This window comes from Bos indicus x Bos taurus, chromosome 15 (assembly GCF_003369695.1).
Source record: "Bos indicus x Bos taurus breed Angus x Brahman F1 hybrid chromosome 15, Bos_hybrid_MaternalHap_v2.0, whole genome shotgun sequence".
In the NCBI taxonomy this organism is placed as follows: Eukaryota; Metazoa; Chordata; class Mammalia; order Artiodactyla; family Bovidae; genus Bos; species Bos indicus x Bos taurus.
In genome coordinates this window covers 48,850,407-48,876,980 of record NC_040090.1, presented here as the reverse complement: position 1 = coordinate 48,876,980, position 26,574 = coordinate 48,850,407, and the positions used below count along the sequence as shown (strand labels likewise).

Sequence of the window (26,574 nt, the reverse complement as noted above, 5' to 3'; positions counted from 1 at the left end):
CAGGGAAGCCTGGTGTGCTCCAGTCCTTGGGGTCGCGAAGAGTCTGACACGACTGAGCGACTGAATTGACTTATATATGGAATCTAAAAAACAGTACAAAGGAACTTACTTTAAAAACTGACTAACATATATAAAACAAACTTTGCTTACCAACAGGGAAAGCAGAGGATGGATTAGGTACTTGTTTTTTTAAAAAATGTAAAATGACTGTGAAATGACATAGAGGTCAGGACCAGACAGCTTGTAGTCAGGCACCCCTCCCCTGAAAGGTTACAATTAGAGATAAGAAGTGTTACCAGTTGGCTAAGGGCAGCCCTTTATCGTCATGCTATTGTAAGCTTTTTTAAGCTTTTTTTTTTTTTTTTTTTTTTTAATTTTGGCCATGCTCTGCAGGCTTGGTGGATCTTGCTTCCCTGACCAGGTATCCAACTGAGGCCTTAGGCAGTGAAGGCAAGTATCATAACCACTAGCCGGCCAGGGAATTCCCCCTTGTGAATATTTTAAGGGGAGGGACAGACTTGAGGTAACTAGTGTCAAGACCAGCCTGGGCGCAGCTGAGTGGATGAGCAATAGTGTATGGATGAACTTTGCCGCCCAAACTCGCTGGGCCACGGGGACGCAGATAACCACCTTGCCCAAGGCCGGGGAACCCCTGCAGCTCTATGTGCTCCAAGCGCACTCCCAGTCCAGCATCCAAATCCGCAGTATCCTGGATAAGCAGTGTCTCGTCTGGATTCCACTGCCCAAGCCGGAAGCGGATCCTTTTTTCCGCTCCAGCCTAGTGCCGCCTCAAACACCGATGCCTGCCGGGAAGTGTAGTCCACGTCGAAGTACATTTCCCGGCGGACGCCGGGAAATACGCAGCGAAGCTCCGCCTCCTGCAGGGGCGGAAGCCAGGACGTGTGAGGCCACTTCCTGCGTGGAGGGTGGCTTCCTGCGGCTCTCCCACCCTCTCTCTCCTTTTGCTACCACACCGCCGCCATCATGGGTCGCATGCACGCTCCCGGGTGAGCTAGGGTTTATGAGCGGGTTGCAAGGCTGAGTCTAGGGGTGGAGGGAAAGGAAGGAGCGTAGGCAGTGGGTCGAGGGGGTAAGGTTTGGGGCTGCTCTGGCGGGGCTCGCTTCTTCACCCCGATACTGCTTTTCTCTCCAGGAAGGGCCTGTCCCAGTCGGCTCTGCCCTACCGCCGCAGCGTCCCCACCGTAAGTAGTGTGCGGGTACCGAGGAGAGGCCGGGAGGCGGTGGGGGTGCCATCAGTTGCTCGGAAGATGCGGACCACGTGTGCATGAGCGCAGTTTTGAGGGTGGAGAGGGCCGCTGCGCTTCGGTTCCATTCCGTATTTCTCGTCTTAAGGCCGCTTTCTCTCCCGCGAACAGTGGCTGAAGCTCACTTCTGACGACGTGAAGGAGCAGATCTACAAACTGGCCAAGAAAGGCCTGACTCCCTCACAGATCGGTGAGTCAGTCTGTTTAATGTAGCCCCTTCCTCCTGACCTCGTGTAACGTGCTGAAAAACAGTGGGGCTAAATGTCTCACATGTGGTTTGAAAAATTTTTGCTCGTTTTCCTGACTTTACTGTTGACCGAGGCCTAGCCCTCCTTTGCTGAACTCTCAAGGTCTTATTTGAAAGACGGTAAAATAATTAAAATGTGTTCAAAATTTTAATGAGTACTTTCTTTGGGCTGGGCACTCTTCTTACGTGCGTGGTTCTAAGCGCTTTCCATTTTATGACCCGAGTTAATTCTGACAGCCATAGTTTCAAATAAATAGTAGACGTTTTCCTGAAGTTGGGGTAACTGAGGCACGTTGCAGCTGTATAAACAAGCCTCAGATCACACAGCTGTTAGTGAAGCTGGGACTGGCTGCTCTGAGTGCTCATTGCTTTCTAACAGATGTGGTTTGAACCTCAGCTGTGTGTGACTTTGTGCAAATGGCTTCGTTCTGCAAATGTTTGCCAGCTGTGTGATCCCCGATCCTGAGAATACAGTCATTGTAAAAAAGCACCATAGCCTTCTGTTGAGCTTATGGTCTAGTGGAGATGTTATACATAATCAGAGGTGTGTGTGTGTGTATATATGTAGAGAGAGAGACTGTGGGGTAATCAGGTGGTGCTGTTTTGACGACTCCTTGATTTTTTTTTTTTTTTTTTTTGGTGGCCTGTAATCTAGCAAGCTCACTATAATGATGGTCTTCCAACATTCGCAGTTTCCACCAGAAAGGTTTTCCTTAGTGTTGGGTAAACCTTCCTTGGATGTCTGAGTGAGCTTCGCTTGTGCATTCTGTTGTTGGTGTCTGATGTATAAAAAGTAAGCTGTGTTTTGCAGATGGGAAACTTGGAAAGTGACTTGATCTCAGTCTTGACATCACATGCTCCAGTTTGTATGTATGATGTGGGAATTTATATTATTCCCTTTCCAGGTGTGATCCTGAGAGACTCTCATGGTGTTGCACAAGTACGTTTTGTGACAGGCAACAAAATCTTGAGAATTCTTAAGTCCAAAGGACTTGCTCCTGATCTCCCTGAGGATCTCTATCATTTAATTAAGAAAGCTGTTGCTGTTAGGAAGCATCTTGAGAGGAACAGAAAGGTAAGAGGATGAGACTGCTTGTACTAAATTCATATTAGTAAAATATAGTGCCTCCGATTTGAATTATCCAAGGGGCACAAACAAATCAGTGTTTGCTTTGAAATGTTTCACCAGAAGAGATTTCTGGGGTGGGGGTGGGGGTTAGTTCCCTAAATTCCCTTAAGGACCTAATCTAGCCACACAAACCCTAGGCTCTGGTTCTATTAACAGCACTAAGCAATTTTTCATTAAAGTGCAGGGTGTCTATACATTCTTCTGTTAAAATGATGTTTAGTTTTAAGTGGTTTTCCTGAATTCTATCAATTTTATTTCTAGGATAAAGATGCTAAATTCCGTCTGATTCTGATTGAGAGCCGTATTCACCGGTTGGCTCGATACTACAAGACCAAACGAGTCCTACCCCCTAATTGGAAATAGTAAGTTATCAACCCTTTTTGTTGACAAAAATAGGAGTTGGCCAAGTATTAAATAGAGTAGTAATTACAGTAAAAGGACTGCTCATAGATGTTTTAGATTGAGCCTATATTCACTTCTTAATTATAGCAAGAAAACAGTCATAGACAGGTAGAGCGGTTGTGTTTTGTTGATACAAAGGGTGGTTCTTCTGTAGACTCGTTTAGAGCACAAACGTGCTCTTTAAATCACTTTCACATTGTGGGTAAAATTTAAGTTCTTTTGCTCCCGGGTGCTTATGTTGTTTTAATTTTTGCATAGATAACTCACTGTGATGATTAACATCCTAGCATTCACAGTTTCCACCAGAAAAGTTTTTCCTTGTGCTGGCCAGTTCTTGGAGGCCTAAGTGACCATCTTCATATTATGGTTGATCACAATGAACTGATTCCAGGAACTGATCTGTTCGGTGCATTTTATATATTGGGGATTTATTTTAACTGTTAGGAAATAGCTGTTTTCAGAGAGTGTGAATGTGGAGGACTTTTTTTTAACAGATTATGTATAAATATAGAGGACTTTTTTTATTAACCCAGCTCTCCCCCCCACCCCCTTTTTTTTTTCTTTCAGTGAGTCATCCACAGCCTCTGCCCTGGTTGCATAAATTTGTGTATTGTACTAAAGCAATAAAATCATTGTTTAACAGAACCATGTTTTGTAACTTTTTTTGGTCCAAAAATTTGTGTATTTATCTGTTTAATGTGGATGTGTATTCCAGCATTAGAATTGTGTGATTCCACAGGGAGCAATAAGATAGCATCTATCCATTGCATCCCTTCACTGCTCAACTAGTCAACTAGTTGACTACTAGCAGCTTGTAACTTCACTGTGATTGGTGGGTACTGGAAGAAACCAGAAAGTGGTAACATTATTTTCACAAACGTCTCTAAGTAATTTGGATACATTTGATGTAGATCTCTCATGTTATCTACAGTGTAGTATCAGAAATAGACATGAAAGTGTCTCTGGAGAGGAGGGCATCTCTAGTATGGAGGGACTTTAGAAGTAATATTTGATCCCAGTCTTGTGAGTGATGCTCAAACATAAGGAAGAATGGCTTCAGGGAACAGGAAGAACCATGAGATGAGCTCAGCTCCATGAAGCTGGCAACTTTTGGATGGGTTATGATGATAAAAATTACTTAGTTGGGTGTTGTCAGAATATTTAATTCTTAAAACCTAGTGAAAGCTGCTCAGTCATGTCCATCTCTTTGCGACCCCATGGACCATACTCCATGGAATTCTCCAGGCCAGAACACTGGAGTGGGGAGCCTTTTCCTTCTCCAAGGGATCTTCCCTACCCAGGGATCAAATCCATGTCTTCCACATTGCAGGCGGATTCTTTACCACAAGGTAAGCCCTTTGAGTCAGAAAATTCAAGCCATTTGTATGTACCACTTTTTTGGTATTTATCACTTGAATAAATGTTTAATCCCTTAAGCTTTAACCAAAGCAGTAATCAAAGTTGTGTTCAAAATCACATGGTCGGGCAAAGCCCTTTGTTTTTAAGAGACTAGTATCATAAGTAGCATTGATGTCTTGTGGGATGCTGGGCTCTGAGGGTAGAGACACCCACTTCGTCTTCCTTGTTCTTCAGAACACTGCATATACTTGCCTACCAGCTCTGTTGGGTGCAAACTGACTAAGCCCCACATCCTAGTGGGGAAAACAGGTGTGGAAATTCTACTTAATTCTTTTTAAATTTATTTTAAATTGAAGGATAAATGCTTTACAGTATTGTGTTGGTTTCTGCCAAACCCAATTCAAGCCCTACTGTTAGATGTAATTTTCTAATCCCCATGCTGCTGTGTTTATGTCTTAAAAGTGGTTAACTGTCATAAACCAAGAAATAACGTAAGGCAAACTTCTCCAAGAGTAACAACTAAACAAGGTTAGCAGGAAGATCTTTGCGAACTCCAGGTAAGGTAGGCAAAGTTGGGTATTGATGGCTCTGGACTAAAAACTAGTTGGTAGTATGTGGAGCATTTGATGTATCAAAGCATCTCTAGGTTTTCTTTAAATTACATGAAGTATTTACATATGATTTTGCCTTCAAGCCAGCAGTTTACTCTAAATATTAAACAGGACTATGTGTTCATGGGAAATAGATGGGAAAACAGTGGAAACAGTGTCAAACTATATTTTTGGGCTCCGGAATCACTGCAGGTGGTGACTGCAGCCATGAAATTAAATGACACTCCTTGGAAGGAAAGTTATGACCAACCTAGATAGCATATTCAAAAGCAAAGACATTACTTTGCGAACAAAGGTCCATCTAGTCAAGGCTATGGTTTTTCCTGTGGTCATGTATGGATGTGAGAGTTGGACTGTGAAGAAAGCTGAGCGCCGAAGAATTGATGCTTTTGAACTGTGGTGTTGGAGAAGACTCTTGAGAGTCCCTTGGACTGCAAGGAGATCCAACCAGTCCATTCTAAAGGAGATCAGTCCTGGGTGTTCATTGGAAGGACTGATGCTAAAGCTGAAACTCCAATACTTTGGCCACCTGATGCAAAGAGTTGACTCATTGGAAAAGACTGATGCTGGGAGGGATTGGGGGCAGGAGGAGAAGGGGATGACAGAGGATGAGATGGCTGGATGGCATCACTGACTCGATGGACGTGAGTCTGAGTGAACTCCGGGAGTTGGTGATGGACAGAGAGGCCTGGCGTGCTGTAATTCATGGGGTCGCAAAAAGGAGGACACGACTGAGCGACTGAACTGAATGTGTTTGGAGGTATTTTAATTCCTTCAAAATGTAAAAAACCACCTGCAGTCTTTTTGACTGGGCAGAAAATTCAAATTTGGCTTTCAGAAACAGTCCTGCTACTTGGTGGCCATGTGGTTTGGGAGGTCCAATTTCATGAATCTTATGAAAAGTTACTGTGAGGATCACATGAGTTTCTTAATATGTGGCAGTCATGCAGGGCTTCTCTGATGGCTCAGATGGTAAAGAATCCACCTGCTATGCAGGACACCTGGTTTCCATCCCTGGGTCATGAAGATCCCCTGGAGAAGGGCATGGCAACCCACTCTAGTGTTCTTGCCTAGAGAAACTCCATGGACACAGGAGCCTAGCGGTCTACAGTCGACTACAGTCTATGGGGTTGCAGAGTCAGACACAACTGAGCAACTAAGCAGTTGAGTCATGAAGAGAAAACCCTAAGTCTCTCCAAATCACTATGTGTTATTGAGACACTTGCACATGGACATCACATCATGCTGCAAATACCATCCCATAATCTTTACCCGTTATGTCCTGGTTGTGGGTTCTTATTCCATAGAAGATGTTATGTACTCTAATTTGCCTTGTAGTTACCTTGAGATACTCCCAGATGTTACTCTTTTCTGTTACAAATACTTCCCCCAATTTATTCTCTGCCTTTTGATTTGTGTTTATGGTATTTTTGCTATAGAAGCTTTAAGATACTGTCTCTGACGTTTTCCCCTAATGATCATTTTCTTTTTTAAGTGGATTAGTCTGTTTAAATATTTTTTTTTTTCTGTTTCTCCCTTCTGTTACAGTATCATCTGTCTTCATCTGTCTTCCTGACTTAGACATTTATCCTTTCTTTCCAAAGGTTGCGATATGCTTTTTCTTTGTAGTATCTATTTTGACAGAGTTGGAATCAGCATATGGATATAACTCCAGATCTACCCATATATGAGCTCCTAGGATTTCAAGGTTTCCTTCAACAACTGTTCTCTTTATTTAAAAATCATCTTTTTTTCAAGTGATAGATGTTGATCTTATTTTTTAGCTGAAGTTATCCATATATCTGGTTTTAAAAGTCATATACCATTTTCTTGGACTTCACTATAAACAGCCCCTTCCACTTTGTAGTATAATGCCTAGGACAACCCCTTTCAGTTTTCCTGACATGTAATGATTTCTAAACATTGTTTTTAAAAATTGAGGTGAAATTGACATATCATAAAATACATCATTTAAAAGTGAACAGTTGTGTGGCACCTAGTACATTCTGCAACCACCACCCTTACCTAGTTCTAAAACATTTTCATCACCCCAAAATAAAACACTATACTCAAAAAGCACTCTTTATTCTCGCCCTGCAGCTCCTGGTAACCACCAGTCTGCTCTCTGTTCGTAAGGGTTTACCTATTCTGGTTATTTCCTATAAATGGAATCATGCAATGTATGAACTTTAATGTCTAGTTTTCACTTAGTATGGTATTTTGGGAGCTCATTCACATTGTAGCATGTTACCTAGGTTATTTATTTTATGGCTGAATAATATCCCACTGGATAATAAGGTATGTATATACCATAATTTGTTTATGTGTTCATCAGATGATGGCTATTTGGATTGCATCCACTTTTTGGCTATTTCAAAAAGTGCTGTTACGAACATTCATATACATGTACTTGTTTTCAATTCTTTTGGATATACATGGAATTGCTGTAACATTTTTCTTTTTTTTGGTGTTAGTTGCGGCATGTGGGATCTAGCTCCTGGTGAGGGATTGACCCTCCCTTGCCGCCTTGGAAGTGCAGAGCATTAGACACTGGACCACTAGGGAAGTCCCAGTAACATACTGTGATTTCTTTTCCTTTTTTCTTGGCCATGCCACACTGCTTGTGGGATCTCAGTTCCCTGACAAGGGACTGAACCTAGACCTCAACAGCAAAAGCCCAGAATCCTAATCACCAGGCCACTGGGGAACTCTATTATGATTTCTTGATTTTTAGTTTATACCTCTTCATCTGGAATTCTCACAGTTAGATAATGTTTTATATAATATGTATAATTTATACTTAGAATGTTAGTAATTACCTTGTTCTTCCATCTGCTTAGCATTCTGCGTTCCTGTCTCTAATTCATCCCCAGATGTTGAACTATAGTTTAAATTTCAGTATGTTCAATCAGATTTGTTTTTGTGTTTTGATGATATCCTTTCCAGGACACTCATCCTCTAGCTCCAGCTAGATTACTCATGAGACCTATAGTTCTGGAGTCTCCTTTGCTGTCAGTAGGAGATTCTTTCTGCCTCCAGTGTCAAGAGTCCCCAGTTCCACATCATGTATGTTCCTCTTTTCTCAGTTTACTCCTTTTTGGTGAAACATCCTCTGGTAGCTCTTAAAGAAGGCTCAATCCTTGGACCTCATTTCTTTGTTTATGCCAACTCCGAGGAAATTCCATCTAGTCTGTGGCTTTAGAAGCTTTCATTGATGTTGTTTAGTCACTGAGTTTTGTCCAGCTCTTGTGACCCTATGGATTGTAGCCTGTCATGGGAATCCATGGGATTTCCCAGGCAAGAATACTGGAGGGGGTTGTCAGTTTTTTCTCCAGGAGATCTTCCTGATTCAAGGATCAAACCTGTGTCTCCTGCATTGCAATGCAGAGCAGTGCTCAGTTGTGTTCGACTCTTTGTGATCATGTGGACAGCAGCCCATGTTGCAGGTGGATTCTTTACCACTGAGCCACGAGGGGAACCCATCTTTGCTGTTACTACACTAAAATTCCTACTTCCAGCACAGACCTTCTCTGAAATCCAGTCTTAGATATGCAACCACCAATTCAGCATCCCTAGTCAGATCTCTAATACACACCTGGCCTTTATCCCAAACTGAACTCCATTTTTGCAGCTCAAACCTACTCTCTTCCAAGACATACCTGTCTTAACAAATGGCAGCTTGATTCATCCTCACACCAAATTCCTAAATCATCCTTGCCTTTTTTTCTCTTATACCACATACTGACTTGGTCACCAAATCCTCTTGGCTTGATCTTAATAATATATTCCCCAGTTTGATCACTTATAACCTCTACTACAAACACCCCAATCTGAGTTACCTTTTCTAACCCTTATTATTGTGAAAGCCCTTTCCTAACTGTTCTCTTTACCACATGTGACCCCCACCAAAGTCTTTACTATTGATACGCCCAGCATGTAGAGTGGACTTTTTCCCACATACTCAAAAATCTCCACTGGTTTTCCATCTTCAGAATAAAATTTAAAGTTTCTTTATCTAGCTCTACAAGGGAGTGTTAGGATCCTGGCAGGAAAACAGGTGGATATCACACTCAAATTGCGGGATTTGGAGAGTGTGTATTGAAGGAACTCTTCCCAGAGGTGTGAGGGGTTTATGGAAGCCACCAGGCTCGCTGCGTGCCATTCCCTGGAGCTGGCAGCCTTGGAGAGGTATTAGGCACCCACCCCCCGACCCCCCACTTCCAGCCTGAAGTACACAGGGCAACTCCAAGCTGCTGAAGGTCATCTGACAGAAGTGGGGCTCTCAGTAAAGACGTCCACCCTCTGAGTTCTTGCAGGGGCCTCCCATTGGCCAAATCTCACAGGAAGCCAGAGGTCAAGGGAGCTTGTTGACTGGGCCATAAACAGCTTCCCAGGGAGCAGAGAAGAGTGGAGAGTGGGTGTGGGGGGACTAAAGGAAAGCAGCCAACACAACGGGCACCGTGAGCTGGCCTCTACTCGTCTCCTGCCACTCTTCCCAGTCACACAGGCCTCCTTTCACACTTGCCCAGGCCGCTGCCCTTGTTCATCTGCCTGGAAGGCTCTTCCCCCAGACATCAGCATGGCCTGCTCCTTTGTTGAGGTCTCTGTTTAACTGTAACCTCAACCAGAGAGGCCCTGTCTAAAAGAGCTCCCTGCTACCCCAGCACTCCACCCCCGAGTCCTGCTGTTCCCCAGAGTACTGATTACTACCTGATGTGCTGCGTGATACTTTCAGATTATGAGAAAGCCCCATTAGAGCAAGGACCTTGTTTGTTCACTGCTTCCCTAGAATTGAGAATAATGTCTGGCACATAGTAGGTTCTCAAACATTGGTTAAATGAACGTACGCAAGGGATGAAAAAAACTTTTGAGATCTTGGAAAAAGTTTTTCAACTCTCATTGTTGAATGATGGTATTTGGGAATAGACTCTTAACTGGAAATAATTTTTCCTAAAAAGCCTTAGCACTGCTTATTGTTTTTAGCTAAAAACAAAAATGTCATTCTTTTCCCCATGCTTTTGTTATAACCTTTGTTGACAGAGGCCATAAACAGCTTCCTAGGCAGCAGAGCAGAGTGGAGGGGGTGTGGGAGGACAGAAGGAAAGTAGCCAACTCCACTTTCTTTTCTTGACCTGATTTTTTTTTTTAGGATCATCTCTTTATTGCTTAGTGTTCTGAGATTTGCAATAATGCCTTGGTTTAATCTTTTTTTACTTGTTCTGCACGGTACTCAGTGAGCTATTTGTTTCAAAATTTTCTTGCAGTTCTGGGAAATTTTCTTGAATTATTCCTTTAATATTTCTTCCACACTGTTTTCTATGTTCTCTTTCTAGAACTCATTATTTGCACATTAGATTTCTGGACTGAGCCTCTAAATTTTTTATCTCTTACCAACAGTTGTCCATTGCTTTTCCTACTTTCTGAGAGGTTTCAACTTTATCTTTCAATCTTACTAAGTTTTTCCGTTTCTACCTTTATACTTTTAATTTCCCAGAGCCAGTGGTACATTGGTAAATACTGTTACATGTATGTTCGGCTGTGTGTGTGTATATATATATGTAACATTATATTTATGTATGTTGGTAAATGTTTAACTCTCGGGGGTGTGGAGGGGAAAACCTGATCTATAGCGTTAACCAACTGTGGGATGTAAAATCTCCCACTATGGCTGATTCCAGGCTACCAGTGGGATGTCAGCGTGGAGCTGGGAAACGTTGCTTAGTAGTATACCAACTATAGATATTTTGCCTATATAAAAACAATAAACATAAATGACTTCAAGGCTATAGATGATAATAAAACAATATAAACTAATTGATGTAAACTAATTGGGAAGTGATGAGCTTTGAGTATTTCTTACGTTTGTTTAAATATAATTTATCTTTCAGTTTATATAATTTAATTTTTGATAATGCCCTGCGCCTATTTTGCAAAATTCCTCAAAAAGTAACAGTTGGTTCTTGTGAGCTCTTTTTAGCCAGATCCAGCTCACCAGTGCTCAGAGCTCATCTTTGTTCCCTGAACTTTCTTTTTATAGAAGTTTCAGAGATAGATCTTCGTATCTCTGAATACACTAATGATAATCTTAACCTTCTTGTCCCTGTATAATGTCTGCTTTCTCTGAGCTCATTTTTCGTTTGTTTCTCTTTTATATTAGAGGTTTTCTTCAAATGTTTAGTAACCCTGGTGAGGATCTGAATTGTTGATGCCCACTGTGCAGTACAGTATACTGTTCAGTCACTAAGTTGTGTCTGACTCTCTTGCGACTCCATGGATTGCAGCATGCCAGGCTTCCCTGTCCTTCACTATCTCCTGGAGTTTGCTCAAACACCCATGCGTTGAGTCGGTCAGGCTATCCAACCATCTCATCCTCTGTCACCTCCTCCTCCTCCTGCCCTCAATCTGCCCCAGCATCAGGGTCTTTCCCAGTGAGTTGTTGTATCCAAATGCAGTTACTCTTTTGACCACAAGGGGCATGTGTGCTGGCGAAACTAACTACCTATACCTGCAGCTACTTATAATTTAAAAGCATACTCACATTTGTTGTTTGATTTTCACAACTTCCCAAAAAGTTTATTCTAGACTTCTTTGGAAGAAGGTTTGACATAAATTCATTTAATTAAGAAAATTATCCCCATTTTAAAGATGAGGAAGTTGGGGCTCAAAAAAGGTAACTCAAACTAAGGCCCTTTGGATGTTTGGGGTCCTTATCACTACACCTCCACGCCTCTTATCCATTTACTCATTTTTTAAAAAAGAGAAGTGTAAATAATAAAGACCTGTGTTCTATATTTAAAAATTATTAACAGTAACATTTTTGCTAATTCCTAATATATGACAATATATCCATTAGAGAAATCAAAATTTTAAATCTCTGGAAGTCTGTGAATTTAAGTACTTTTTAATATTGCTTCTGTCTCTATTATTATTATTATTTTTGCCACACTGCGTGGTCTGCAGGATCTTGTTTCCCAACCAGGGATTGAACCTGGGCCCTCAGCAGTGAAAGTACAGATTCCTAACCCCACTGGACCACAGGGAATTCCCTCCCTCTCATTTCCTCACCTGTGAGTAAAAATTAGTGTTCTCTTAAACTAAGGATAAGCGTGGCCTTTCAGCTCTAAACTGGTGCTGGTCCCAGTTTCCAGCCTCGCCTGCAGTCACGCTGCTTCGTGCACTACTACCGGTTGCTGTGCCGTGTGTAACAGCAGATTCAGAACGATAAACCCCCAGAGCAAGACAGTGACTCCGCCAGGGGGAGAGGTGGACAAGATTGGGCAGGGCTGCACAGAGAGTTTCAACTGTGTCTGTCATATTTATTTCATAAACTGGGTGGCAGGTACAGAGTTTGTTATTTTCTATGTTTTGCATGCCCAACATAATTCATTTTAAAAGTTTATGAGGTCTAGAGTAACAAACACAGTTCATTCACTCCACAAATATTTATTGAGCATTTTTGTGACAAGCATTCTCCTAGGTAGTGGTGAACAGCAATTTAGGGTCTCGATTCACTAATTCATTCAACACACATGTGCTATGCTATGATGAACTCAGTGGTAGGGAGAAAAAAAGCTGGGAAAAGAACTAGCCAAGCTACTGGACTATTCTGTAGGAGACATGGAGGTATTTGCTGTTGGTGAGGCCAGGAAGGCAGGGGAGTGGTGGGATGCTCATACAGCCTGGGTGGGTGCAAATAGGACTTGGAGAAACAGGAGCAGGTGGGAGATCACAGGACTGGAGTCCACACGACCTCCTGTTTCATTTGGGCTGGGATCTCCTTCAGTTTCTGCTTGAACTCCTCCAAGGACGGGAAGCTCACCACTCAAAAGAAGTTTAGATGTTACTGCTGGGTAGCAGTTCCCCACATGTCTACTGGGCCTCACATGGAGCTCCACTTCAAGGCCATGGTGCAGGGGAAGGAGAAACAAGAGGAAAAAGAACCTGGAAAGCACAAAGCGTGCTGTCACTCCAAGGCGACTGTCCTCCCTGCTGCTGGCAGTCAGCGTGCCTGAGGGGGAGCTGGGCTAGGGGAGCTGAGCAGGGAGAGGCTGCCTTGGGGCTCTGCTCTTCTCACTCAGGCCTGGCCAGCGGGCTGGAGGTTGGCACTTCTGAGTTGCCTCTGTGGTGTCCCAGTGGGAATCCACCATGCTGGGCCTGGAATTCAGGGAGGACAGAGAGACCACCTAGTGCTGGACGTGTGGGATGCTCCTGTGTCACCTGGGGTCCTGCTCTGCCAGCCTCTGCTCTTCCAGTCTAGGGAAAGGGCACTTTGGACTGATTGGGATCCTCTCAGCCAGGGCCATCAGCTCTGGCCCTCACACCCTGCCAACACGGCTTTTGGCTCAAAGTCTGGGACAAGACTGGTCCTCATGGAAGACTGATTGGGTATCCTATGCTCTCTCAGATAGAAACCGCCCCCATCCCCCACTCCTGCATGTTCCCAATTGCCCTAAATCTCTCTAGCCAACCTGTTGCAGTGTCTGAAATCCCATAATCGGAGTAGCATATACATCTCCTAGAGCTTCCCAGGTGTCTCAGTAAAGAATCTCCCTGGCAATGTAGGAGATGCCAGAGACATGGGTTCGATCCCTGGGTAAGAAAGATCCCCTAGAGAAGGAAATGGCAACCCACTCCAGTAATCTTGCCTGGAAAATTCCATCAACAGAAGAGCCTAGTGGACTACAGTCTGTGGGGTCACAAAAAGCCTGACATGACTGAGCACATATGCACACATACATCTCCTAGAGGGTCTAATGCATTATTTGAGAGTCAACACAAATACAGTTATTTATTAACAAATTCACAAAGATTCAAAGGGCCCGACTGCTTCCATAACTGTAAAGCCCTACACTAAAACAAAGAAAATGAACTAAAGTGCTATTATTTACAAATTACCCCAAGTGCTAACCACCTCTTAACTCAGGATTGAGCCCTTATGATCACATTTTTGCCTCCATAATCTCACTGGACCCTTACAGCAACCCTGTACCTCACAAATTATTAAACTTCTCTTTGCCTTGGTTTCCTCTTGTAAAATGGAGGTAAAGTCCCGTGCTCAAGGTCACATGGCTAACATGAGGCCACCCACCAAGACTGGACGCTAGATTTTAGAAACAAAGTCTCATTTCTTCCTGTTTTTTTCTAAGCAGCTTGAGGTGTGACACACTCAACGTTGCAGAAAGGATTACTGTCTGAGCAGGACAGGTCTCTGACCTTTGAAAGCAAGGTAAGGAGTGGTTGGGACTGGGAACGGAAGTCAGGGGTCACCTGATGTTTTGGCAGGAACGTCACTGAGGAGGCTGCACTGGGACTTGGGGCTGTGGTCTGTAGGCCCTTTAGGTGATGAGACTCAGGTCCCCTGTACTGCAGGGGGACGAGCCAGGGACGGGGAGTCTGCACACAGTAGAACTGGGGTGGAAACCAGGCTGCTGGTGCCTGAGCCTGGCCTTCTCCATCTCTGCACTGTCCCCCACACTGCTCTGTGAACTCCGGCAAGTCTCCCTGCCTGGCTGATCCTTAGAGAAAAGGAGGAGGTTGGACCAGCTAGGTTCCAAGCCCTGTCCCTGGCAGTGCCATGCTAAAGTAGATGAAACTCTTCAAGCAGGAAGAGTTGAAACTAAAGCCGGTGAAACTCTTCAAGTCTCCAGCACCTCCGAAGAGAGGCCCTGGGGCAGGAAGGATGTGTTTCCAGTCCTGACTGAATCACTTTTTCTTACATCATAACAGATTCCTTTCTGGGCCTGCAACTGCCTGAAGGTTGGAAAATCAGCTGTATCTGTGAGTCATCTCCTGGGCTCTGCCCAACCTGCCCTTTTATTTCTTCATTCAGCAGCATCTTCGAGATGCTAATAATGGGCCTGGCCCGTCTCCTCTCTCATCCATCCATCATCATTCCAGTCAACAAATATTTACTGAACCGTGTGTCAACTGCTATGTTAAGCTTTGAGATGTAACAGTGAGCATAACCAATATGGTCCCTGCTCTCATGGAGCCTGCAGGGGTTTGGAGGGGAGAGATATTAAAGAATCACCATACAAGTGCAGGTGCCAATGGTAACAAGTGCTACAGAGGAGCCGGGCCTGGTGCTTTAAGAACTGAGGGTGGTGGTGAAAGTGAAAGTCGCTCAGTCGTGTCCGACTCTTTGCAACCCCATGGACTATATACAGTCCATGGAATTCTCCAGGCCAGAATATGGGAGTGGGTAGTCTTTGTCTTCTCCAGGGGATCTTCCCAAACCAGGGGTCAAACCCAGATCTTCCCCATTTCAAGTGGACTCTTTACCAGCGGAGCCACAAGGGAAGCCTGAGGATGGTGGTGGGATGGGTGAATTTCACCAAAGAGGGCAGAGAAGGTTTCCCTGAGGAAGTGGCTCTTGAGCTGTTATTTGACGTAAGGGGGAGTGAAGAGGGGGGATTGTAGTGGGCATTCTAGGCACAGGAAATAGCCTTTATAAAGGGCTTTTGGCAGAGAGAGCCCAGTGAGTTGGGAAGGGAAGGACAGAGGCAGGGGCCAGATTCACAGGACTTCATAGGCCTTTGAAAGGAATTGTTTGGGCTTCCCAGGTAACTCAGTGGTAAAGAACCGCCTGCCAATGCAGAAGACACAGGAGACATGGGTTGGATCCCTGGGTCGAGAAGATCCCCTGGAGGAGGGCATGCAACCCACTCCAGTATTCTTGCCTGGAGAGTCCCAAGGACAGGGGAGCCTGGCAGGCTACTGTCCATGGGTCACAAAAAGTCAAACATGTCCTAGCACAAACACATGCTGCTTATCTGACCAGAAAAGTAGCCTCATCCAAGGCAATGGCACCCCACTCCAGTACTCTTGCCTGGAAAATCCCATGGACAGAGGAGCCTGGTAGGCTGCAGTCCGCGGGGTCGCTAAGAGTTGGACATGACTGAACGACTTCACTTTCTCCACTTTCATGCATTGGAGGAGGAAATGGCAACCCACTCCAGTGTTCTTGCCTGGAGAATCCCAGGGATGGCGGGGCCTGGTGGGCTGCCGTCTAGGGGGTCACACAGAGTCGGACACGACTGAAGCGACTTAGCAGCAGTAGCAGCCTCATATGCAAGACTATAAAATGCAGATATAGACATGGAAGTAAATATATGATGAATAGACAAATAGGGCCTCCAGGTGGTGCAGTGGTAAAGAATCTGCATGCCAATGCAGGAGATGCCAGAGATGTGGTTTCAGCCCCTGGGTTAGGAAGATCCCCTGGAGTAGGAAACAGCAACTTGTTCCAGTATTCTTACCTGGAAATTTCCATGGACAGAGGAGCTGGGAGTTGCGGGGGCGAGGGGGAGGGTGGCTACAGTCCATGGGGCCACAAAGAGTTCGACACAGCTGAGCACGCACATCTTTTCTTTAGAGCAGCAAGGATAAAGGGTTTTAATCAGGGTAAGTACTGTCATTAACTTTACATTTTTAAAGTATTCTGGCTGCCCACTGGGTGAAGAATGGATGAAGGGTAATGGAAGGGGAAGTGGACCTAGTGAATTTGAGACATCAGAGAGGAGCCCAGAGTCCAAAGCAGAGATGACTGTGGCTTGGACTAAGGTGTCAGTATAGAGAGGGAGAAGAGTAGAGAAGTTGGAGAAATATCTAGACAGCAAACCTGTCAAGACTTGGGGATGGGTTGGATGTTGGGAGTGAAAGAGACAGAGGTATGAAAGATGACTGCCAGTCTCTGGCATGGGCAGGAGGGGGTGAAGGTCTATTCAAGAAGACAGGGAACTCTGGGTGGGCACAGGTGTGAACAGCACATTATGAGTTCAGTTTTGGAGATGTTGAGTTTGAACTGTCTATAAGATATCCAACTAGGTCAAATAGTAAGTAACACTCAGCACTTACACGTGTGAGGCATTTCATTAAAGACATTGTATTATCTCATTTAATTCTTTTAAAAAAATATTTAATTAATTTACTTTTTGGCTGTGCTAGCTCTTCTTAACTGCAGGGCTTTCTCCAGTTGCCACGCACAGGCTTCTCACTATCGTGGCTTCTCCTGCTGTGGAGTGCAGGCTCTGGAGTGCAGGCTCAGCAGTTGTGGTGCATGGACTTAGTGGCCTTGCAGCATGTGGGGTCTTCCTGGACCAGGGATGGAACCTGTGTCCCCCACATTGGAAGGCTGAGTCTTATCCACTGGACCACCAGAGAAGTCCTATCTCATTTAATTCTGGTGGTCACTCTATTAATAGAGAGTATCAGCATCTCAATTTTCCAAAAGACATCAGGGCACAGAAAGAGAAAGCAGGCAGGTAGTTGGACATAAAGGTCTGAAGCTCAGAAGAAAGCTCTGGACTGGAGACGTAGAGTCTTCAGGGAAACTGAAGCCACAGTCAAGTGAAACTGCCCAAGGAGAGACAAGTTCAGCTTCTCTCCTGTCTTACCTCCACCCATGTCTAGCTGGTCTCTGCTCAGGTCCACGGCCCCGTGCTGGGTAGGGGAGACCCACACTCTTCATTCTCCGCTCAAGAGCTGGGGTCTAGTCATCCTCCCCATTAATCTGCCAGGACTGTGATTTGCTTCTAAATAATAGAATTCAAAAGGAGTGACAGTTCAGAACTTCTGAAGCTAGGGCAGAAAAAGTCTTGTTACCTGGGACACTCAGGTTCGGGGTAGGAAGGTTGACCCTGAGACCTCTAAGCTGAGAGCCGAGGTCACACAGAGGCCATGTGCAGGTGCCCTGGAATCCGCCACACTGGAGGCCTGGACACTAGCCAGCATACCTGGGCTCCTGGGTAAGGGTGTCTCCATGTGACTCCTGGCCCAGCCCTGAAGTCTCCTGTAGCCACCCAACCTTCTCAGCCGAGGCCCTGAGCCAGTCCTGTCATAGCCTTTCTGAATTCTTTTTTTAATATTTATTATTGGCTGCATTTCAACGGTATGTGAACTGTGAACTTCCAGATGTTCAAGCTGGATTTAGAAAAGGCAAGGGAACCAGAGATCAAATTGCCAACATCCACTGGATCATCGAAAAAGCAAGAGAGTTCCAGAAAAACATCTATTTCTGCTTTACTGACTATGCCAAAGCCTTTGTGTGGATCACAACAAACTGGAAAATTCTTAAAGAGATGGGAATACCAGACCACCTGACCTGCCTCTCTTGAGAAATCTGTATGCAGGTCAGGAAGCAACAGTTAGAGCTGGACATGGAACAACAGACTGGTTCCAAATAGGAAAAGGAGTACGTGAGGGCTGTATATGGTCACTCTGTTTATTTAACTTATATGCAGAGTACATCATAAGAAACGCTGGGTTGGATGAAGGACAAGCTGTAATCAAGACTGCTGGGAGAAATATCAATAACCTCAGATATGCAGATGACACCACCCTCATAGCAGAAAGCGAAGAACTAAAGAACCTCTTGGTGAAAGTGAAAGTGAAAGAGGAGAGTGAAAAAGTTGGCTTAAAACTCAACATTCAGAAAACTAAGATCATGGCATCCGGTCCCATCACTTCATGGCATATAGATGGAGAAACAATGGAAACAGTGACAGACTTTATTTTGGGGGGCTCCAAAATCACTGCAGATGGTGACTGAAGCCATGAAATTAAAAGACACTTGCTCCTTGGAAGAAAAGCTATGATCAACTTAGACAGCATATTAAAAAGCAGAGACATTACTTTGCCAACAAAGGTCCATCTAGTCAAAGCTATGGTTTTTCCAGTAGTCATGTATGGATATGAGAGTTGGACTATAAAGAAAGCTGAGCGCCAAAGAATTGATGCTTTTGAACTGTGGTGTTGGAGAAGACTCTTGAGAGTCCCTTGGACTGCAAGGAGATCCAACCAGTCCATCCTAAAGGTAATCAGTCCTGAATATTCATTGGAAGGACTGATGTTGAAGCTGAAACTCCAATACTTTGGCCACCTGATGCGAAAAGCTGACTCATTTGAAAAGATCCTGATGCTGGGAAAGATTGAGGGTGGGAGGAGAAGGGGATGACAGAGGATGAGATGGCTGGATGGCATCACTGACTCAAAGGACATGAGTTTGAGTAAACTCCAGGAGTTGGTGATGGACGGGGAGGCCTGGTGTGCTGCAGTCCCTGGGGTCATAAAGAGTCGGACACGACTGAGCAACTGAACTGAACTGATTGGCTGCATTGGGTCTTAGTTGCGTCAGGCAGGATCTTCATTGTGGCGCAGGATTCTCTAGTGGAGGCACCCAGGCTCAGTAGTTGTGTTGCTCAGTCTTAATTGCCTCTTGGCAGGTGGGATCTTAGTTCCCTGACCAGGGATAGAACCCATGTTCCCTGCATTGGAAGGCAGATTCTTAACCACCGGACCACCAGGGGAGTCTCTTATCTGAATTCTTGACTGCAGAATCCTTAGAATAATTCAGTGATTGTTTTAAGGTACTAAGTATTGGGATAATGTGTTTCACAGCAAAAATAACAGGCGGGAACATTTTACTGAGGATGGGGAGGCCAAGTTTCTACAGCTTCCTGGCTGGTAGAGGGACAGGACAGCGGGTTCCCGGCCATTCTACACTTACCACGACTCCTAGTTCTCACTTCATCTCACCCTGAACTGGAGTCACGTTCGGATGGGTCTGTCTGTCTGTCCTATATGACTGGCTGTGGCCCTGCCCAGGGAAGACGGCAGGACCTTCCAGTTGCCTTGAGTCTTCAGTGTCCAGCACAGAACCTGACATGAGGGAATCAGTAAGTGCTCGCCTGGTACCTGCAGCTCGCAGTTGGTCTGACGTTTATTTCACCAGGAGCAGGGATCTCAAACTTCGTCTTTGTTCACCAGGAGCAGGGATCTTAAAATTCTTCCAAGGACATGGGATGCTAGACGGAAGCTCTTCCTGGACACCTCACACAGAGACGTGGCATTGTGCTGAAAGCAGTTTTTCTAAAAGCATTTTTGTGGATACAACATTTGGATTGAAACAAAGACCTGATCAAAAATGAGTATTCCCCAGTTGCTGGTTTTTTTCTTTTCCTATAGTGTTGGCTATTTTTTTGCTTCCTAAGGCAATTTTCAACTGTGTGATAGTTTTTAAGCATTTCTGTCCATTTTTAGAACTTTTTCAGGATTTTTTTTTAACCTAATTGTAATTTGCTTTAGCCTACCTTACAGCTTTTCAATATTTAAAATAGTTGGAAGTTGTAACTGTCTAAAGGTCTCACTGATGAGGGGACTGCTTGGGCTATGGACTCAGAGTCACAGAGGAAGAAAGCCAGAGGAGGCCCTTTACTGGGGCGCTTGGTTCGTGGATTCTTTACTGTCTGAGTCACTAAGATGCTGCTTTGTGTGTGGATGAGGTGAGGCTCTGAGAAGGGGGCTGTTCAGGGTCACACAGCTGCTGGCTTAGTGCCCCTTTCCCCTGTGTTCCTGTTCCATGTGTGAGCGGAAATGGTCTCTAGGTGGGATTTGTGAGTTGTTTAAATCTCTCTTTTGCATGTTTTGTATTTTCTGATGTTTATGTAAGAGTATGAATTGCTTTGGGTACAAGATAAAAATTAAGTGAGTGCAATTGTACAGCAGTTTGAACATTCTTTGGCATTGCCTTTCATTGGGATTGGAATGAAAACTAATCTTTTCCAGTCCTGTGGCCAGTGCTGAGTTTTCCAAATTTGAGCTCATTTCACACGCTAGCAAGGTAATGCTCAAAATCCTTTAAGCTAGGCTTCAATAGCTTATGTGAACCGAGAACGTCCAAATGTACAAGCTGGATTTAGAAAAGGCAGAAGAACCATAGATCAAATTGCCAACATCTGTTGGATCATAGAAGCAAGGGAATTCCAGAAAAATATCTGCTTCATTGACTAACTAAAGCCTTCGCCAGTGTGTATCACAACAAACTGTGGAAAATTCCTAAAGAGATGGCAATACCAAACCACCTTACCTGTCTCCTGAGAAACGTGTATGTTGGTCAAGAAGCAACAGTTAGAACCGGACATGGAACAACGGACGGGTTCCAAATTGGGAAGGGAGTAACGTCAAACTGTATATTGTCACTCTGCTTATTTAACTTATATGCAGAGTACGTCATGTGAAATGCCAGGATGGATGAAGCTCAAGCTGGAATCACAATTACTGAGAGAAATATCAATAACCTCAGATATCCAGATAACACCACCCTAATGGAAGAAAGTGAAGAGGAACTAAAGAGCCTCTTGAGGAAGGTGAAAGAGGAGAGTGAAAAAGCTGGCTTAAAACTCAACATTCAAAAAACTAAGATCATGGCATTCAAGCCCATATCTTCATGGCAAATAGATGGGGAAAAATGGAAACAGTTACAGACTTTACTTTTTGGGGCTCCAAAATCACTGCAGATGGTGACTATAGCCATGAAATTAAAAGACGCTTGCTCCTTGGAAGAAAAGCTATGCAAACCTAGACAGCATATTAAAAAGCAGATATATCCCTTTGCTGACAAAGGTCTGTATAGTCAAAGCTATGGTTTTTGCAATAGTCATGAATGGATGTGAGAGTTGGATCATAAAGAAGGCTGACCACTGAAGAATTGATGCTTTTGAACTGTGGTGTTGGAGAAGACTCTTGAGTCCCTTGGACAGCAAGGACATCAAACCAGTCAATCCTAAAAGAAATCAACCCTGAATATTCATTGGAAGAACTGAAGCTGAAGCTCCAATACTTTGGCCGTCTGATGTGAAGAGCCGACTCACTGGAAAAGCCCCTGATGCTCAAAGATTGAAGGCAGGAGGAGAAGAGGGTAACAGAAGATGAGATGGTTGGGTGGCATCACTGACTCAATGGATGTGAGTTTGAACAAACTCTGGGAGATAGTGAAGGACAGGGAAGCCTGGCATGCTGCAGTCCATGGGCTTGCAAAGAGTCAGACACAACTAAGCTACTGAACAATACAACAACACAATGCAAGATTTAAAAACAACAACAACAACACAGTAAAACAATGAAAGAATTCTATTAAAGGTACTTCACCTGAAGCTCCCGCCTCATCCCAACACACACACACACACACACACACACACACACACACACACCAGTATCACTGCCCTCCCTTACAGCACTGACTCTCTGATGGTAATGGCTTTTGGGACATTTCTGGCTCAGACTCAGGGTCACACAGATCCCAGCCTTGAGCCACAGGGTCCAGGGAAAGCCTGTATGTTGTGGGTACACAGATCTCTTGGACCTGCCTACCCAAGTCAGCCCCAGTGCCCAGAGATTTAGTGGGACCATGAGTCCCAGGGAGTCCCACCAGAGGGCAGCAGGGAGCCGGCTGAGGCTCTAGTGAGTCAGTCCCTCTGCTGAGAATGTCCCTGAGGGTTCAGAGGCTCCATGGAGAATAATTTAGGTCAGATTCTGAAGGAATAGAGTGGGAAAGCTGCTTTAGGCTTGTGTGGAGGGATGGCCTGTATAGAGCTAAGGAGGCAAGAATTAACAGGTCAGAATTGCCAGATGTGAAGATGGGGACTAGATGCTCCATGCAGGCAAGGCGGGATGGTGTTTGTTTTATGCAATCACCTACAGGTGTAAGTACCCTTAGACCTGTGCCTGGCATATAATATGTATTGAATTAATATGTATTGATCAAATGCACAGATGAAGATACTGTTGGGTGGGACAAGGGAGGAAAGGGAAATGGTAGTAAATGTTTGAGTCGAAAACAGAAAGGAATTTTTACTTATTGAGCACCTTCTATTTGTTGGGCCATATACTAATAGTAGGCTCTTTAGGGACTTCCCTAGTGGTCCAGCGGCTAAGACTCCATGCTCCCAAAACAGGGGGTCCAGGTTTGATCATTGGTTAGGGAACTAGATTCCAAACGCTGCAACTAAAAGATTTCGCATGTTGCAACTAAAACCTGGTGCAGCCAAATAAAAAAAATATCTTTTTTAAAAAGCTGATGGCTTAGTGATATGTTATTTCAGCAGGACTGTCTTATATATAGTCCTTCCCTAGGACCAGTCAAGAGAAAGAAACTGTGAAAGTGTTAGTTGCTCAGTCTTGTCCAACTCTTTGCAGTCCCACAGATTATACGTAGCCCAGCAGGCTCCTCCGTCCATTGAATTCTCAAGACAAGAAGACTGGAGTGCCATTTACTTCTCCAGGGGATCTTCCAGACCCAGGGATCGAATGTGGGTCTCCTGCATAGAAGACAGATTCTTTACTGTCTGAACCACCAGGGAAGCCTCTGGACAAAAGCTCTTCTTATCATGGGTGGTGGTGATTTGTCCTGATAATTAGGTTGCAAAGGCCCTTGGACAGATGTAGAGAGGTGCACTGGTGGAGTCTAGGCCAGGCCACGTTACAAGCCACATGGTCTTAGGAGACCCAGTTGCTCTCTGTGGGCCTCTGTATCCTCCTCTCAAAATGAGGATTAAAAACTATTGCCCTGCCCACCTCCTAGAGATGCTATGATCAGAAAAGGCGAGAAAGCACACAAGACTGCTGTGTTTTAAATTCCATCCAGTTCAAATTTTGTAATTGTACTCAGCCAAAAAGCATGTAAAACTTAAAAAAAATATCATTACTTTGTTTTTATAAACTGAGAAATTTGCCATGACTAAGGAAATTGGCTGGGAAAAATTCACATCTTGTTTTGATCGATTACAGGAGGTATCGATCCAGAATGGAACTGGTACCATGTCTTTACGCTGAATTCAAATGTTACTTCTTAGCCTGTAGAGAGCCTTTTCTTAATTATATAAAATGAAAAATTTGGAAAAGAATTCTTTAGGGCCTGATAGCTTGGTAGTGGTGCTTGATAGTCAGTAGTGGTGCTTATTAATCTTGGGTGTACATTAGAATCACCTGGGGAGTTTTAGGGCCATACCAGTACACCAAGACCAATTATGTGTGTGTGTGTGTATATATATATATATATATATATATATATATATTTAATGACTTATTGATTTATTTTTGGCTACACTGGGTCTTTATTGCTGCCTGTAAGCTTTTTCTGGTTGTGGCGAGCAGGGGCTACTCTAGTTATGGTACCTGGATTTCTTGTTGTGATGCCTTTTCTTGCTGAAGAGCACAGGCTCTAGGGCATGTGGGCTCAGTAGTTGAGGCATATGGACTTAGTTGCCCTATGGCATGTGGAATCTTCCCAGACCAGGGATCAAACCCATGTCCCCTGCATTGACAGGGACAATTAACCACTGGATCACCAGGGAAATCCAATACCAATTATATTGCTTGCGGTAGGGTACAGGGATTTTTGTTAAAGTTCCCAAGTAATTCTAACAGGCAGTAAGGTCTATAGGTACATGAAAGCATGATACGAGAAAGTTAAAATGAGGGAGTGGCTAAGGTATAGAGTTTGAAGACCCTGAGCTCACCTCTTCTCTTGGGCACAGTAAAATTACAACTATTTGCAGGGCATTGTTGATGAGAAAGACCTGAGATCTAGCAGAAATGGTCTTCTACAACTCAAGATGTAAAGAAGGAACCACAACAAAATAGCTAGGAGGGGTGGAGTCACAGCAAAGTCAAGATCCCCAGGTGGGCGACCCTCAAACAGGAGGATAACTACAATTGCAGAGGTTTCCTCAAGGAGTGAGCGGTCTGAGCCCCGCATTGGGCTCCTCAACCTGGGTTGCACCAGGAAGACGAGACACTGGAACATTTGGCTTTGAAAGCCAGTAGGGCTTGCTTTCAGAAGAGCCAGAGAGCTGTAGGAAAGACACTCCACTCTCAAAGGGTGTACAAAATCACACCAAGTCTGACAGACAAGCAAAAACTAACAGTTTAGAACCATGAAACTAGCTCCATAAGAAATGTTAAAAAGGACTTCTCTATGCAGAAAAGGTCATGACTAAATATATGAAAAGGAAACATATCTCATTGGTAAAGGCAAACATGCAGTGACGACGCTCTGACTGCCGACAGAGGTCCATCCAGTCAAAGCATCTTCACTGTGCATTTGCCTTCACCAATGAAGTTTTTTCTTTTCATTATTATTATTATTTTCTGGTAAGATAATAAATCAGAATAAAGCTAGAGGAAAGTTAAAAGACAAAAGCAATAAAATCACTTACGTCTGCAATAAGTAGCTAAGGGATAAACAAAACAAAAAGATGTAAAAAGTGATATCAAAAACAGTAAATGTGGTGGGGGGGACTGTGTGGAAGAGTAAAAATGCAGGTTGTTAAAACACATTGAAATTTGAGATCAGCAACTTAAAATAATAGCATACATATAAAGATTGCTATATATAAACCTCATGTTAACCACAAACCCAAAGTCTACAGCAGATACACACAGAAAAGAAAGGAATCCAAACATAACACTAAAGATAATCATCAAATCATAAGGGAAGAGAGCAAAACAAGAAGAAAGGAACAGAAGAACTACAAAAACAACCCTCAAATTAACAAAATGGCAATAAGTACACACCACTCCTGGGTATTTATCCAAAGAAAATGAACACACGAAGTGGAAAAGATACTTTTACCCTTGTGTGCACTGTGGCATTATTTACATTAGTCAAGATATGGAAGCAACCTAAGTGCTCACCAATAGATGAGTGGATGAAGATGTGGTGTACATAAATACAATGGAATATTACTCAGCCATAAAGAGGAATGGAATCTTGCCATATGGATGGATCTAGAGGGTATTATGTTAAATGAAGTATGTCAGACAGGGAAAGACAAATCCTGTGTGATTTCACTTATATGTTGAATCTAAAAAACAAATGAACAAAGACAACAAAACAGAAACAGAGATAGAAGACAAAAAAGGAGTTGCCAGAAGGGAGGGGACCCTGGTAGATGAGAGAGAAGTAAGGGAGATTAGGAGGTACAAATTTGCAGTTGCAAAATAACTGAGTCAGGCATGAAATATGCAGGGTGGGGAAAATAGTCAATAATTATGTAATATCTTTGTATGGTGACAGATGGTAACTAGACTTACTATGGTGATCATTTTGAAATGTATAGAAATACTGAATCACCATATTCTATAACAGGAACTCACATAGTGTTTTCGGTCAATTATACTTCAAAACAAACAAACGACTCATAGAAAAGAGATTAGATTTGTCTTTACCAGAGGCGGGTGGTGGGAGGGAGGGGAATTCCATGAAGGCCCTCAGAAGATACAAACTTCCATTTATAAGATAAATAAGGGGATATAATGTACAACATAATAAATACATACAACACTGTTATATGAAACTTAAGAGAGTAAAATCTAAAAGTTCTCATCACAAGGAAAAATACTTTTTTGTATTTTTAAAATATTTTCTCTGTATGGGATGATGAATGCTTATTAAAAGTATTGTAATCACCTCACGATGTGTCTAAGTCAAATCATTATGCTGTAAACTTTAAACTTATACAGTGATGTATGTCAATTATATCTCAATAAAACTGGAAAAAAAAAGAAAAAAGCTAGAAGACACTGTCTAATTGAAATATAATGTAAGCCACGAAATGTTAACTTGAACTTTTGTAATAACCACTATTTTAATAATATATTTTATATAACCACATATCCAAAATATTATTACTTCAACATGTAACCATTATAAATAACTAAGAATGAGGTTATAAATAACTAAGAACTAAGTAATAACTAATAACTAAGTCATTATAAATAACT

The 26,574-nt window shown here is 43.5% G+C and overlaps 1 protein-coding gene, 1 long non-coding RNA gene and 1 other non-coding gene across 3 annotated transcripts; 2 read left to right on the top strand and 1 right to left on the bottom strand.

Moving 5' to 3' along the window:
• Nucleotides 1-900: 900 nt before the first annotated feature.
• Nucleotides 901-3,688, top strand: RPS13 (ribosomal protein S13). Its single transcript, XM_027563397.1, has 6 exons — nt 901-1,007; nt 1,154-1,202; nt 1,377-1,455; nt 2,418-2,587; nt 2,903-3,003; nt 3,611-3,688. Exons 1-6 carry the CDS (start codon nt 985-987, stop codon nt 3,642-3,644), a joined length of 456 nt encoding a protein of 151 aa, XP_027419198.1. The 5' UTR covers nt 901-984; the 3' UTR covers nt 3,645-3,688.
• Nucleotides 2,173-2,262, top strand: LOC113906082. Its single transcript, XR_003514772.1, has one exon. It is a non-coding gene; the product is annotated as a small nucleolar RNA SNORD14 (small nucleolar RNA).
• Nucleotides 3,689-12,440: 8,752 nt separating the features above from the next.
• On the bottom strand, nt 12,441-17,904 carry LOC113905712. Its single transcript, XR_003514711.1, has 2 exons — nt 17,409-17,904; nt 12,441-12,954 (listed from the first exon to the last, which is right to left on the bottom strand). It is a non-coding gene; the product is annotated as an uncharacterized LOC113905712 (long non-coding RNA).
• Between the last annotated feature and the right edge of the window lie 8,670 nt (nt 17,905-26,574).

Excerpts from the sequence above, each read along its gene's own strand:
- RPS13 (XM_027563397.1), top strand. The coding sequence starts at position 985 with ATGGGTCGCATGCACGCTCCCGG. Across the intron at positions 1,008-1,153 it reads GGTCGCATGCACGCTCCCGG|GAAGGGCCTGTCCCAGTCGG; the intron begins GTGAGCTAGGGT and ends TTTTCTCTCCAG. Across the intron at positions 2,588-2,902 it reads ATCTTGAGAGGAACAGAAAG|GATAAAGATGCTAAATTCCG; the intron begins GTAAGAGGATGA and ends TTTTATTTCTAG.